At 36.6% G+C, this 16,152-nt stretch overlaps 4 protein-coding genes across 4 annotated transcripts; 1 reads left to right on the top strand and 3 right to left on the bottom strand. All coding sequences in view use genetic code 12, as the record gives it.

The window, feature by feature from the left end:
• Positions 1–30: 30 nt before the first annotated feature.
• Positions 31–1,569, bottom strand: DAL7 (Dal7p; the record flags this gene model as incomplete). Its single annotated transcript, XM_067691311.1, has 1 exon — positions 31–1,569. The coding sequence occupies one exon, from the start codon at positions 1,567–1,569 to the stop codon at positions 31–33; it is 1,539 nt and encodes a 512-aa protein (XP_067549689.1).
• A 507-nt stretch (positions 1,570–2,076) lies between these two features.
• Positions 2,077–3,633, bottom strand: GND1 (phosphogluconate dehydrogenase (decarboxylating); the record flags this gene model as incomplete). Its single annotated transcript, XM_067691310.1, has 1 exon — positions 2,077–3,633. One exon carries the CDS (start codon positions 3,631–3,633, stop codon positions 2,077–2,079), a length of 1,557 nt encoding a protein of 518 aa, XP_067549688.1.
• A 2,454-nt stretch (positions 3,634–6,087) lies between these two features.
• On the top strand, positions 6,088–7,656 carry MET3 (sulfate adenylyltransferase; the record flags this gene model as incomplete). Its single annotated transcript, XM_067691309.1, has 1 exon — positions 6,088–7,656. One exon carries the CDS (start codon positions 6,088–6,090, stop codon positions 7,654–7,656), a length of 1,569 nt encoding a protein of 522 aa, XP_067549687.1.
• A 182-nt stretch (positions 7,657–7,838) lies between these two features.
• On the bottom strand, positions 7,839–11,474 carry I9W82_002451 (uncharacterized protein; the record flags this gene model as incomplete). The annotated part of the gene is made up of 1 exon (XM_067691308.1): positions 7,839–11,474. The coding sequence occupies one exon, from the start codon at positions 11,472–11,474 to the stop codon at positions 7,839–7,841; it is 3,636 nt and encodes a 1,211-aa protein (XP_067549686.1).
• Positions 11,475–16,152: the final 4,678 nt, after the last annotated feature.

Genomic DNA, 16,152 nt, shown 5'->3' with positions numbered 1-16,152 from the left:
AAAACAAAGGACTTGTAAAAATCTTTATCTCTATAAAGAGTATCTAAACCCTTCATTTTCAAAATCAGTCATTCCCATAAACCCATTCAATATGGCTTGCTCTTTTTGCTCTTCAGTTTGGCCATGTTGCAATTTATCCTTTATCCTGTTTCTTCTCATCAATACCAATCGAATGCATATTGACAACACCATAATACCACAATAGCAAGTAATTAGTCCAATAACACCACTCTTGTACTTTGGTGCCTCTTTAGTGTAAAAAATATTGGCACCAATGATATTTCCAGCTGCGTACAACAAGAACCATATACCATTTGAAATGGTTCGTTTGGAACTTCCTGACACGTTTGCGTTGAGTAATATCCAGCACATTATCACTGGTCCACCAATGATAAACTGAAGAAAAGCACATCCAACTAATGACCACCGATGGTCTAGTGATATTGTGTGTATACCAATGAGACCACCTAGTGGAGCAATACAAAATGCAAATAAGACGTAGCATCGGGTATTTTTGATAGTAAAGGCTATAATTCCGCCAACTACAACAAGCACAACTTCAATTGCACCCAATGGTAATTGCAAAGCCGTAGCTTGGATCCCAGTAAAACCAAATCCTTTAATCAAAGCTGAGATGAAGTTTGATGCTCCACCATTGATCACACCGCAAGCTAAACCAATAATGGCAATCATCAATACTGAAGTGTCACGCAATGCCTCCACAACTTGGTGTTTCTCAAACTTTTTGGCATTGATACCTTGATTATTACTTGCTATGTGTTTAATCAAGATTGCCTTCTCTTCTTCAGTTAGAAATTTGGCACGTTCAGGAGAATCAGGACATAACCAAAGGAAAATGGCCGACCAAACAAGATTCAATAATCCAATCACCAAAAAGATCAATTTCCAAGGTTTAATACTGGCATGAGTTGCATGGCCTAAACCAAATCCTAATAATGCACCAACCATGGTTGCAACACCATTGAATGATAAGAATAAGCTCATACGTATCGGTTGTTGCTTGATAGTGTAAAAGGAACCACATATTATCATACATGATGGACTAATACTTGCCTCAAACATTCCCAAAATGAACCTGATGGCCAATGCACCACCGTAGTTAGTTAATCCAACATGCCCAATCAAGATAATCGACCAAGTAAACAACAAAAAGCCAGTATATTTAGCAACTGGGAGCCGTTGAATAATATAATTACCGGGAATGGACCAAAACAAATAACCAAAATTGAAAATAGCAGCCACCCAAGAATACCTTTGTCCCACCAAATTTAAATCTTCCTTGAAACTATAAGCTGAAGCATAGTTTAGTGAAAGTTTGTCCAAAAATTGCAATGTATAAGTAATACATAATAGTGGAATAAGTCTCCAATCAATTTTACGCAATACTCGTTTATAAATCTCTAAATCTTCATCAGTGGAGATATCCTGGGCTTTTTCATAAAGTTCGTATCCTGCAGCATTATGCTCCTCTGGGATTATACTTATCACTTCGTGTATTTTTTCCTTGTCGGGGTTGCTTAACGTTGATATTGTGTTGTTTTCAGTCATGGTTGGTTGCAAGTTGTTGAGTTCGTCATTGCGGGACTGAATTTGAAGCACATCGTTGTCTTATATATATTTGTATATGAATTGTGTTTTACTTTTGATGCCGTAACCGCCACTTTCATAACAATGAGGGTTATCTATCCGCTAAATTAACACGTCTTGCAGGAACATTGCTTTGCCGCGTTTGCCATCTGATAACCTGTATAAATTAAGTTGCGTTAACTTCCTAATCGGAAAAACAATTGATAATGCATATTTTAAAGATATGATAAGATAATATACAAAACATACAATTCGTTATCTAAAATTATCTTATTATTGTAGAGTAATTATCGACAAAGGGGCTTACATCACAAGATGTGCACAGAGATATGGTTTCGAAAAAAGCTTCAAGAGCAATCAACTTCCAGACACTTTGACTCCCTACACAATTTATTTCACACAATGCTTTATTTATTGAAAGTACAAACCTATTCAAGAAAAGTCCATCCATTTTATTTATCCCCACAATTAGACATCGTAGTTAGAAGCAGAGACATCACCACCTCTACCGGTCCAGTTAACATGTACCCATTTGTCTTCTGGGACAAAGCTAGTTCCCTTACCTTTAGAAACTTGGAAAGTGTGAGCACCAAAGTAATCTCTTTGAGCTTGCAACAAGTTGGCTGGCAATTGTTCAGATCTCAAACCATCGTAGAAGGCCAAAGCAGTGGAGAAGGCTGGGGTTGGGATACCTTGAGTGATGGCATGGCCAAGAGCTGATCTCCATCCGCTTTGAGCTTTGGTAACAGCCTCCAAAAAGAATGGGTGGAACAACAAGTTGTCCAAGTCTGGGTTTTCTCTATAAGCAGCAGTGATTTCCTTCAAGAAAACTGATCTAATGATACATCCACCTCTCCACATCAAAGCAATAACACTGTAGTTCAATTTCCAGTTGTAGTCATTTGAGGCTTGTCTCATCAACATGAAACCTTGAGCATATGAGATGATCTTGGATGCATACAAAGCTTGTTCCAAGTCATCAATAAACTTCTTCTTGTCAGTGATTGGTGATTTTGATCCAACTTCTGGTCCTTTCAAAATCTTTGAAGCCTTGACTCTTTCTGTTTTCAAAGCTGAAAGACATCTGGCAAAGACAGCTTCACCAATCAAAGTGACTGGGATACCCAAATCAAGGGCATTGATAGCAGTCCATTTACCAGTACCTTTTTGACCAGCAGTATCCAAAATCTTTTCAACAACTGGCTTGTTGTCAGTTGGATCGTTGAACTTCAAGATATCTCTAGTAATTTCAATCAAGTATGAGTCCAAAACACCATTGTTCCATTGGGCAAAGACATCGGCAATTTCTTTATCTTCAAACTTACCAACTCTCTTCATTACATCATAGGCTTCACAAATCAATTGCATATCACCATATTCAATACCATTGTGGACCATCTTGACGTAATGACCAGCACCGGCATCACCAACCCAGTCACAACATGGTTCACCATCGGATTTGGCGGCAATAGCTTGGAAGATTGGCTTAATGTGTGGCCAAGCTTCTTCGTTACCACCTGGCATCAAAGATGGACCGTGTCTAGCACCTTCTTCACCACCAGAAACACCACAACCAACAAACAAGATACCCTTATTTTTCAATTCTTCGTATCTTCTGTTACTGTCTGGGAAATGTGAGTTACCACCATCAATGATGATATCACCTTTGTCCAAGTATGGCAACAATTGTTCAATAAAAGCATCAACAGCTGGACCAGCCTTGACCAACAACATAATTCTTCTTGGTCTCTTCAAGTTGTCAACCAATTCTTGGATAGAGTGAGCACCAATAACGTGTTTGTTACCTTTGGCTTCGTTTTCCAAAAAGTGGTCAACCTTGGAAACAGTTCTGTTGTAAGCAACAACATTGTATCCGTGGTCGGCAGCGTTAAGGATCAAGTTTTGACCCATAACGGCTAAACCAATTAAACCGAGATCACCTCTAGGAATTATACTGTTAGTATTGTGCATCGACATATGATTAGAGATGGCAGATAATCTTGATAAAGCAGAATTGGAAGTCATAATGGGAGGAGCTTGTGAGTAGTGGGAATGGGGGGGTGAATCTAGATCAAGCCAGTAAAAAGTGGAAATTTTGTGAGATATATAAATAATGAAAATAAATTGGGGAGGTCAACGGATCAATGGGGGAACCGTTCTTTTTTTTTTTTATATATATTTTTCCATTGTTATTGTATTGCTCACCCCAAAATTTTAATTTCGGTATTCGGTCAATTGGAATATGAATGTGTTGAGAATAATCATTTTGTTTTTCCGTTGGATATATTGTATATATCCCAAGCGGAGTTAGTACTCTTTAGAGGCCCTTCCGAATACGGCTGATGGGTAAAATGTAGTTTAATTGAATTCCAATTTGTATCCTGGATCGATGTTCGTTTTTATTGGTTTTTTCTTTTGCCCTCTCCCCTCCCGCACTTGTTGCTTTATCTTCCATTATCTTGTTTTCATCCTTGTTGGTAAATCAATTACATACTGTGGTTGAGTTTTTGAATCAGTTGACATTGTTTCTTGTAGATATTTAGCAATTGACTATAGTAGACGTAAAGCAATTGAAAGAGTAAAAACCTGAAAATTTTTAATAAACTTTTGGGAAATTTGATTGAATTTTTATACTGAACAAAGCTTTTTTTTTTTTTTTGTATTTTATGTTTATTAATAAGAGAGAGAGTTGTTGGTTATCAAAATAGCAATGGTAGTGTACTTGCATCCAAAAACTTTTTATTTTGTTGAACCAAATATATCGTACACCACGGAAAAGAAGATCAGTAATATCCCCATAAGTAATGCATACTAGTACCGCCATTGAAGCTGCTTACACTCACCACTGTTGTTCTAGGCAAGTCAATTGCCATTGCTCAAGTTACTGCTTCTCAATTGATCCACGTGAAAAAGTATCGGATAGTGGAAAAAAAAAAAAAAAAAAAGAGTGCTTATATACAGGAAATGATTCCAGCTTGCCCGTTACGCCGGATATTCGTTTACTCGTTAACAACCAGTTTTATACTGCTGAGGTGAATATTGTTGAGTTTCCTCTAATTCAACGGCCTGTGAGAGAACTGGAGATAATAGATGAAAGGAGGTTGAACTAGACTGCACATGGTTCACCTCAGCGAAACGTGTTTAGCGATATCGGGATACGCATTTCCGGCGAACACAGAAAAAAGCAAAACCAATGGAGCATTTGCTATGGGAGCATTCAAACCATTGGTCATAGCATAAATGTCGTTTCAGTCCGACTCAGAACTCTTGAAAGCTTTCTTATGACTCTGTTCTACTTATTTGCATGGTAACGTGTTGAAACTTACCCTAATCCAAAGAAATATACTTGATTTATGATTCCTCTAAGAACAATAGTGTTGGAGACGACCCCTCAATTCGAAGTGTTGTGATTTCACCCAAAAATTGGGCAATGCTGTAACTGTAACATTACATTTGCGAAGCACCTGTCTTCCCCACCTTTTTTTGTGCGTCTTATTCACAACCAATCATTTTGTAAAACCAAAATCGTGCCCCAATTTAATGCGCTGCCTCCAGTAGGCATTCGCATTCTCACTGTTGTAACTTAGGGGAAGTGAAGGGACGAGTAAGAATGAAAACAATGGATTTTAATGTTGAGTAGTTCGGAGTTTCTTCCCCTCACTGAATAGCTCCCCCAAAATTTGCATCCCCCACATAGCTTTGTGTTTGCAGCCAAAAAAAATTCAGTCCCTAGAGTCGTCTAAATTTAACATGTGCCCCCACCTTGGAGTCTTAAGCACGGCATTTACACTGAAATACAGGAAGTATTGGAAATCTTTCCAGTATCCGTATTTTATTGGCTTGTCTAGTGTCCTTATTGGCGAAGAGAAAATTAAAGACAAGAGGAAACAGTTGAAGTGATCTTTTAAAAGAGCAGCAACATCAAGCATCCAGCCACAGCTTTTACCCCCCCTTCATGCTTCCGCCTCTGATTGGCTAACCTTAATCGATTCGCAGCTTATCAAACCACTCAAATTTCTTGATTTCTTGGTATTGGCAATTACCGCCACCACAATTGGAACAGTGTGTATCTTGTGTGTGGTTGTGTGTCTGCTGTGGTGTTATCTAGGACCCACACTTCCTTCATCGGCTCCTCCCACTTGACTTGGACAACCTAAAGAGCCATGAAACAGCTGCAAGTCAGGTCATAATCGAAACCATTGACGCGTAATTTCACGACAATGAATCAAAAAAAAAGAAATGACATAAATTTTTTCCATCAGACAAAAATGACAGCCAGTCACGTGTGATGGTTCCATTCAAAAATGATTTTGTGCTCTCATTTGCAGCAATAGAACGAAAATTAGATCCCCATATTCCCGGCGACAGATTCGAAAAAAAAAAAAAGAAAAAGACGAATAAAAGAAGTGAAAAATTTCCAACTAAACATAATTTCAATCTAACATCAACATTAGTCTTTTTTTTTTTTGCCTACACAACATGCCTATTCCAAAACCACATGGAGGTCAACTTAACGACTTGATCATTCGTGACGCTGACAAAAAGCCACAGTTGTTGAAAGAAGTTGAATCTTTACCTCAACTAACATTGACACCAAGACAATTGTGTGATTTAGAGTTGATTTTGAATGGTGGGTTCTCCCCCTTGGCTGGATTCCTCAATGAGGACGATTACAACAGTGTTGTTGAGGACTTGCGATTAACTTCAGTCAAGAACAACCAAGGTAAAGGATTAATTTGGCCAATTCCAATTACATTGGATGTTTCTCCACAAACTGCACAACAATACAAAATTGGTGATAAAATTGCCTTGTTGGATTTAAGAGATGAAACTCCATTGGCTATTTTGACTATTGAGTCGATCTACACTCCTGATAAGCAAAAGGAGGCTAAATTGGTATTTAGAGGTGATCCAGAACATCCTGCAAATAAATATCTTTTTGAAACTGCTGGTGATGTCTACATTGGTGGTTCATTACAAGGTATCAATTACCCAAAACATTACGACTATGTTGATGCTAGAAAGACTCCAACTGAGTTGAGAAGAGAGTTTGATTCCTTGGGATGGACTAATCAAAATATTGTTGCTTTCCAAACGAGAAACCCAATGCATAGAGCTCATCGTGAATTGACCATTAGAGCAGCTAATGATATTGGATCCAATGCTCATATTTTGATCCATCCAGTCGTTGGGTTGACCAAACCTGGTGATATTGACCATCACACTAGAGTTAAAGTCTATAAGCAAATTTTACAAAAATTCCCTGATGGATTAGCATCATTGTCCCTTTTGCCATTGGCCATGAGAATGGGTGGTGATAGAGAAGCCTTGTGGCACGCTTTAATTAGAACCAATTATGGTGTTGATCATTTCATTGTTGGTAGAGATCATGCAGGTCCTGGTAAAAACTCTCAAGGTGTTGATTTTTACGGTCCCTATGATGCTCAGGAGTTGTTGCAAAAGTATCAGGATGAATTAGATATCAAGATTGTTCCATTTAGAATGGTTACTTATTTGCCTGATGAAGATAGATATGCACCTATTGACACTATTGATACCTCAAAGGTTAAAACGGCAAACATTTCCGGAACAGAGTTGAGAAACAAGTTGCGTACTGGTGATTCTATCCCTGAATGGTTTTCTTACCCCGAAGTTGTCAAGATTTTGCGTGAAACTAATCCACCAAGATCTAAACAAGGTTTTGTTGTCATTATTGAAACTGAATCGAAATTGGGCCAGTACTTAAGTTTTGCCTTACAATCAACCTTGAATCAATTTAGTGGTGAAAGAAGAATCACCAAGATTGATCAAGAAGAACATAACGTTGCTCCATTTATTATTAATGAGTTGGTCAAGTCTGGTGCTGGTGTAATCTTGACTACTGAAAATATTCATACTGAAAAAGTCGCCAATTTGGTAGGTGAGGGTAATGCCATCATCGTTGGTTCCAACAGTGATGCTTCCAAAGGACAATTCAAGTTGAATCAAGACCTTAGTGTTACAATTGATGAAATCGTCTCATACTTACAACAACAAGGTTTTTACTAAAATAATAGACACTATAATAGATTAGAAAAAAAATAATACAACCGTTATTTATTGAAGTGAAAGAGTGTATAATATAAATATAAACAAAATTTTCTGTTTTTCTTTTTTTTTATGTTTACAAAAGGTCATCATCATTATCGTTACTTCTCATCACAATGAGTTAGGTCATGCTTCTTCTCTTCTTAAAACATGGCTCTCTGTTGTTGTGCCAAATGCGCTGATCTAATTTGCAAAGCTTCTGCAAATCCCATAGCCGCAGGCCAAACTGGTGCATCAGCAAAAACCCTAACGCCCAAATAGAATGCCTTTTTGGACAAATCATTCTTAAGCACATAATCTCTAATTTCTTGATTCAACATCACGACTTTATCCCTATTCAAATCCAAATCAACACCTCTTGACAATCTATCATCGCATTTCGATCTATCTTCACTCAATTTAATAATCTTGTTGCGAACTGAATCGGTGACAATACTAAGACTTTGCATATCTTTGGTCAAAACATCAGAATACACCGATTTGACACTTGGGGTCAATACTTTTTCCATCTTGGTAAATGTTTCTTGACATCTAAGCCATTCCATCAACTCTTGATTAGAAATATCCCTTCTCTTGCACTGTTGTTCCAAAAAGTCAAGGTATGTAGCAACAACTAAAACACTAGCTAATATTCCACAGAATAAAAACACTGGCGTACGAACAGTTGTTTCACGTACATCAAGACTATTGGTTTCCGTAGTTTGGATCCACAAGTCCAAAATGCTAAAAGCTGAACCTAAAGATTTGCTCAAGACGTTATAGTTTGATTCACGATAATCCATTAAATCCAACTCCTTATTCATTGAGACATAGTCCTTTTTGAAAATGTGAGTAAATGCTGCATCAAGATTAATGTCCAACTTCATCTTCAACATATACCAAAGTGGAATAATTTGTTTCAAATCAGGTGAAAGGCTATACTGTTCATAATTCAATGGCGATGTACTCAAATTACCATTGTTCTTGTAGAACACAATTTGCCAATTATTCATCAAATGCTGGTACTTGGGCTTCTTTTCCATATTCCAATTGATATAGCTGAAATCACTCGCACGCAAATCCGCACCAACTTGTTCATGCACATTGAACAAAATGGTTAGGAGATTGGGGTTGGGGATGTTGCTCAACGGGTTTGGATTCTGCAAATAACTAATAAGTTCATTAACTGGTGTACCATTGCTCAAGTCAATAATAGACCAATTTGGTGGGTTGCTTTTGCAAACTGTGTTGTACCAACTACTAGCATTTGGACTCCACCAAAGTTCGCGATCGTTGCAATACGAACCACTCTTCATCAGAGTCGATGGAAACAAAATTGGCTCTCCAGTGACACTTGATCGGAAAACTTGCAAGATGTAAAAAGTATGCAAAGTTCTAATTCTCGATTGTGCCAAGATAAAGTAGTCATAGTTGTGTTGAATGATTGGCTTAATTTCATCAGTAATCATCATTCCATGAGGTATAGGTTGAGGTGGGATAATCGATTGCTCCAATGGTTCATTAAAGTTGGTTGATTTGATCAAGCCAATCATCGACTTGATCTGTCTTGCAGTGATATCAATTACATTGGGCTCGTTGAAAAACAACGATAACATAATATGCAAAACAAGACATTGGTGTGCCATCAAGGGAATCTTTTTGAACTGAATATTATCAACAGTCAACTCCCTCTCAAAAAATCCTTGAATATGATACTTGGACATGTTGAACAATAACAAGGAATCATGACTATTGTATGCATATAAAGATCCAATAGCAGTAATAGCCAACAAAAGTGGTATAGTTTCAAAATTTTGTCCTCGCACATTTTTCAACGATGGCAAATGAATAAATGAGCAATACCGGTTGAATCCAAATTCAAACATTTGAGCATAGTACTTTAAGCTCTCCAACGAAGGAAAATCTTTACTATCAACGCGACTCAATGAAATCATTCTCTCTCGAAGCTCAGCTGAAATCAAGGTCGAGTCGCAGTTGAAAAAGTTGGGTGGAAATTCAATAGAATAATCAATTGACTCTGATACATCATGGCCATTGGCACTAAGCAATTGTTGCATGAAATCCTGGGCGTGCTTTTTAGGAAGATTAATAGCATTTTCATTTGGCTTTTGGTTGTCAAAATAACCTTTCAAGTCTTCAAAACTGGTATTAGCACTAAAGTTCATATTCAAGTCAAATCCTGGGTTAACCAAATCCTTGAGCCAGCCGTTAGTGTTAATGGAAGAGCCAGGCGCTACGCTGCCATTTCCAAGTAAGCTGGCTTGTGGTGTGATTGAAGCCTCCATTGAAGATCTTGTATCTTTGCCCAAACTTGGTGGATTGCCGTTTTTATTGCTCAACTGCTGGGGATCTATACTACCCGCAGAAGATACTGAGCCTTGTAGTGATTGTGGCAGCAGCTGATGCAATTGCTGTTGTTCGTGTGGTTGTGGTTGTGCTTGTGGTTGTGCTTGTGGTTGTTGCAATTGGTCTAAAGCTGCTGGCTCATTCTCCATAATTGGTGGTGGTTGAATTGGGAATCCTATTGCTGGATCCAAAGTCTCGTCTTCAATAGCAAAAATTGACTTTCTCTGGGGCACACTTTGTGCATGTTGCATTGGCACTGCCTTTGCATTACTATTTTTAGAACCAAGGGTGAAAAAATCTTGTAAATTCTTTAGCGACTTTTGGCGAAGTGAGAATTTATCATCACCCAAATCCAAATGGTCAACGTTACCCCAGTCCAACAAGTCGCCCATTTCCATTATCTTGTGGTAGTCTTCACTATGTGGGCCAAGCGGTGGTGTGCCAAATTCAACTTGAGTAGGTACTGAATCTCCAAACTCACGATCATTTTGTTCTTGTATTTTCCTTGCATCGTTAACATTGGCATAGGAAACTCCCGATGCTGCTGAATACGAAGCATGCCTATAATTGTGCAAGAAATGAGAAGACTTGTCATTGAATTCTGTAGATTGTTTAAAAGACGACAATTTTTGCCTCTTTGGAGTGTCTGATTCTGGTGATGGCTCTTGATTGACTTGGCTTGATTTTCTTCTGCTTGCAGTTGAATTTTGACGCGACATTGGGGTTGCTTTCAACAGTGTATTAAAAGAAACACTGTCTTTTCTTCCGGTACTGTGTAATGTAATACTTGGTCTAGGTGAGCTATTTGAAGTAATGGGCGATGGTCCCATCAGTGGATGAGGCAGGCTTGCATTTGTTTGATTTTGACTGTCATTGCCAAATAACCCTGTGCGAAATTTAGGCTTACTGGCTTTAGTTTCAAGCCCTTCCAAAGCTTCTGGCAAAGGTGTGGCACCATTTGGTAAAGGTGCATTTGGATCAGTGTTGTTTTGCAACACATTGATGTGTTCGTTGATATCTTGATCTTTAGATGAACCTTTACGCATTAAAGTTGGTAAATTTGAATGAAGCTTTTGTTGATGACGCAAGACCAAGTCACGACGAGCAAAGCATCTACCACAAGCAGCACATTGGTATGGTTTTTCATTGGTGTGTGCTCTTTCGTGACGTTTCAAGTGCTCTAATCTAGCAAAAGCTCGAGTACAAACACTGCACATGTGTGGTCGAGGTTTATCGGTTCTAATTTGTTGTGATTTCTTGGGAATGGGCTGTGTTGCTATAGGTGTTGTCATATTGGAATGAATGGTGTTTCTGCGCATAGTTTTGATGTTATTGGTACTGCTGCTGCTGCTGCTGTCACTACTTGTGTTGGTGTCCAGTATAGATGACAAAGTCTGGGGTGAGCATAGCGACAACGATGGTTGCATGTTCATTTTGAAAGATTAGAATTTGGAGGATAAAAAGTGTTGTAAATAGTGTGATAGTAAAGAAAAAAATACACACACACACACAGTTGGTTTAGGTTTCAAAAGAACTTTGGCTATTCTTTTTCTTTTGAGGGTCAAATTGTTGAAGATATATATTTCTAACAAACAGAGAGACAGAGACAGAGAGAGAAATGAAAAAAATAATAAGTAAAAAAAAATAATAAATAAAATAAATGACTGTAAAATAAGAAACAGCACAAAGTAAATATCAGACACAGACACTAAACACAGACAACAGAAATGGGACACGAGTTAAAAAAGATTTGACTAACTACTTTAATTTAATTATTTAAAAGAGAAGTCAAAATATAATTTACCATTGGCTTAAGTAGTAGTCTAGTTCTGAAAGTGATACATTCTCTTTGAATGCGCTTTGCACCAGCACACGTGTGCGCATTATTCCTTAAATCATGAAAAGGAGTGATTATACTTTGCACCCCCTAAACAATGGATGGCTTGCGATTAAAAGATTACTAATATTATTACTTTGTGTGAAAGAGATAATTCCGTGTTTTTATTGTCCGCGTATTCAAGAAAAAAAAAAAAAAACAATTGTTATTATACATTATCTTTATAACAATATGAGTCAGACACTTTTTTTTTCCTTTTTCAATGACAAAGAAAAAGCAATAGCTAAAAAGGGATGAACAAAAGAAATGGTTACAAAAGGAGCTAACTAATAATTAAAAAAAGGATAGGAATTTCAGACAGACAGTAAACTTTTTTTTATCCTATTTACACGACTAGGGAATTGGCCGAAAGTAAATCTCTATTGTTTCTAATTTTTTTCATTCCGCTTTTTATTGCATTTCTGGGTTTTTAATGTGACTAATTAGGAAACTTTCCGTCACTAGAAAAAAAAAATCAAAAAAAAAAAATTTTATTATATGAAAGTTTTATAGACCGACACTCAATTTTCACTCAATAATTTCTTTTATTCTACCGAAATTTTATTTTCAAAAAATCTCAATGGTTATATCTAATAGAGAAAGAAAAAAAGAAAAAAAAAAAGGGTCATACACTCCAGTCTTCCCGATCCGGCCGATTCCCTCAGGAGTGTAATGGGCTGTGTATGTGCTACTGTTCAAACTTGACTGTTTGTATGTATACACTATTCGGCCCGCCTGTTGCTTTTTGTTATTGTTTTTTTAGCAAAAAAAAAAAAAAATGTGTCTGCTAAAAAAAGTTATTTATCGCCCAGTGGGGCATCATAAAAAGATTTTGTTACCGTTATTTGGGGCGAGGGCGTAGGGGGGGGGCTTTATTGTTTCTCGCCCTTGTAAATTGTTTGCTTTCTTTTTATTCATTTATTTATTTATTTATTTTGTGGCTATTATTAGACCATTGTTTAATAGGATCGACACTACTATTCTCTCCCAAATAAGAAATTCATGACATATAGGAAAACTTACTTCTTACTGTTAATAGCGCTAAGCTGGTAGAACTTTCTGGGATTAGAAATGGCCGACTGAGTTTGTATGGTGAAGGGAAAAAGTTAGAGCAAGCTGGTGCCCTGCAAAAGTTCTGATTATCTTGTCCAATGTCTATGCACAGGTTTATGCTCATTAGTTTTTTAACCATGCATCTAGTCGGACTATCTGTAGTTTTACTGTAAGGAGAACCTTTTTTTTGCTCACCTCTTCTAATATCTCGCTGCTCACTGTTCTCGTACGGTGGAATGCCAAGCTCCTCGAGGGATCGAGTTTGTAGTGCTCACTCCTAGACTTCCGGGTTTCCGCAAGCTTATATCTTGTGAGTGTCCTTCTCGGTTAGTACGTTTGGTACTGATTATAGTTTGGTGTCTGACTTCGGAGTTCTTTTTAAAAACTCTTTCTTCAACAAACGTTCCGTGCAAAATAAAAAATAAAAATAAAAAATTTGTTGGGTCATACAACCGAGAGGAAAGGATGAACGTTTCCAAATCAGTTACGAGTTAAGAAGTGTACGTACTATCTACAACCAACTATCTATCTTGCTCACAATAGCTTCGAGTAGCCGGGATAAGGGATGTGAGGGGGAGGGGGAAGAGGGGTACACTCAACTTGCCACACCTCTTTCAAACCCAAGGCAAGTCTACGCTATCTCAAATCTGCGTGTTCTTCTCACACGTTATTGATAAGGACTTATCTTTTCCATATACGTATAGGCAATGCATATCTCCGTGTATCTTTTAAGAAAATACATGGGTAATTATTGTATACTATTTTGTTATAGAGAAAAAGTTTTATAGCTGCCACAAAAACTGCAAACCCCAGATTTCAGATTTCAATCAGAAAAAAAAGAAAAATAAAAAATAAAAAAATAAAAAAAATAAAAAAATAAAATCTTATTATACGTAATGCATTTCTCTCTTTCAGCATTAATATTATTACAGCCAATAGGTAATTAATGACACAGATACACCACGTACATGTAGTGTATGTGTTTAACAAACATGGACTATATTATTTTTGCAAATACGGCTGTAAGATTTACTCCATTGGGTAGTTAGTACCCACACACACCCCTTTGTAATCGAATACAACTAATTAAAATTAAAGTTTATATCCAGCCCCCTTTGTTTTTGTTTTTGGTTATTTATGGTAATAAGCGACATACAGAGGCCACATAGTACACACACACACACACACACACTACATAAACTCTTCATTGAAACTCGATTTCCTTTTCTGCTTTTTTTGTTGGGTCAGACACACACTATATTAAAGAAAAGGTGAATGAATGAATGAATTAAAATTTTAGTGTCGGTCGGACTTTTTTTTATGTCTGAAAAAAGAAAAAAAAAGGTGCATTTTCGTTTTTGTGTGACTGAATACGTCATGAGTTTAGTGAGCGATTTTTTCTCTGTTTTTTTTATTATTATTACCCCATACTTAACACAAACCGACCTTTGCTTTTATGCGCTATCAGAATACAAATTCTAATACCGATCTGAGACACAAAATTAATTCTTTTTTTAGTGTACGCATTGTTTTGTGCATCAGGTTAAGATTAGCCAATGAAAGACAGTGTCTGTTGCTTATCAATATAATTCATTTAGTGTCTGAGAGGTAAATTCAGACATAAAATATTAACACACACACGTCTATTTTCTAAATAAGTTAATAATTTCCCTTTTAATATTATTACTACTATTTCTTTTAGTCGTATACTGTTTCAAGTAAAAATTTGTATTTGAAATCTGGGGTAAAAATCGACAAGAAAAAAAAAAGAAAGAACAAAATGAAAAGAGAAAATTGAAATCAGAAAAAGATTTCAAAACTAGTCTTTCCCAATTAGATGTAATTAGTGCACTTTTTGATACTAACAAACTTTACTTTGAGCCAATCTACTATGTGAGCCTGACCACTGACTAAAACACTCAAACAAGCGGATCATTCAAAGGAGGAAAAAAAAAATTTTTAATACGATAAAAAAATGGGGCCACTTTTTTTTCTCTTTCATTATTATAAGAGAAAATCCAGTATTTATTTTCTTTTTACTTTGCCTTCTTTAAAATTTTCTTTGCCCTGTTTCAAAAAGAGATTATCCCATTCGTTCTATTCTCTTGAACCAATCGAGTGACCTTTTTACTTTGTGTATGTGGCGTGTTTTATTATTTGGGAGTGCTTACAAGTGCTTTCTAAAATATGCAACTCTCTTAAGGATAGTCGGTCAAGTCCGAAGCAATCATTGTAAAGTAAAGTTGTGTAAATGTGGTAGACTTTACGATGATATTCTTAAACCATTTTAAAAGTCGTAGTGTGCTGGGGGTACAACTTTGAGAGTATAATAAGGAATAATTACATTATCAATATATTTTATAAAAGTCTGTGAACTAGTTTTCCAAATTTGCAACAGAACTGGATAAGAAAATTGATTCAAGGTTTATGTGTACGAAAGTTCTTCAAATTGCTCTCTATTCTTTATTTGTAAATACCACTAGCTTTGCATCTGAGCTGCTCCCTTTTCACCTCTAAAGCTTACGATAATGTTTTCTCTTACTCTATCTTTTCTCGTAGGTGGTTTGTTTCTATTTGATCCGCCTAAGTGAAACTCAAAAATGGAAGAATAGAGAAATGTTTTAACCCATTCTGCCTCTTTACTAACAAAGACAAAGTGTACACCAATTCATGCCAATAGATTGAATGGATATACTTTTTTTTCTCGTGACTTGTTGTTTTGGTTTTACTAAGAACAATAGGAATATTGTACATGCTAGATTGCCTAATTTAGAGTACTTGTACAAGTATCTATATATAGAAGAGACATGTAAACAAAACCTCTTGGCATTGAATTGCCATGCTGGCTTCTAGTTTTCGAAAATAATAGTTTATAGAATTTTACAGTAGTTATGGCTTGATGGGATTTGACTGAGTCGTTATGTTCTTGTGATCTCAATAGTGTATAACTTGAATTGAAATTCAATCTTACCTCACAAATCGTATCATAATCAAGATCTCGCGATTATTTACTAACGATAACAATGACGGTAATGAGATATTGCATTATGTTTTTTTGTTTACATTCATAGATGTAGATTATTAACAATAGGGCGCGGTTTGGTCAGCAACAACAGCAAAAGAACAAGGTTGATAAATAACAGTGAAGTTCTATTGTTCTTTCATTATACAACAATAAGATA

Source organism: Candida metapsilosis, assembly GCF_017655625.1.
Source record: "Candida metapsilosis strain BP57 chromosome Unknown scaffold2, whole genome shotgun sequence".
Lineage (NCBI taxonomy): Eukaryota > Fungi > Ascomycota > Pichiomycetes > Serinales > Debaryomycetaceae > Lodderomyces > Lodderomyces metapsilosis.
Note: the sequence above shows the minus strand (reverse complement) of the source record. Positions and strands in the feature narration are given on the sequence as shown.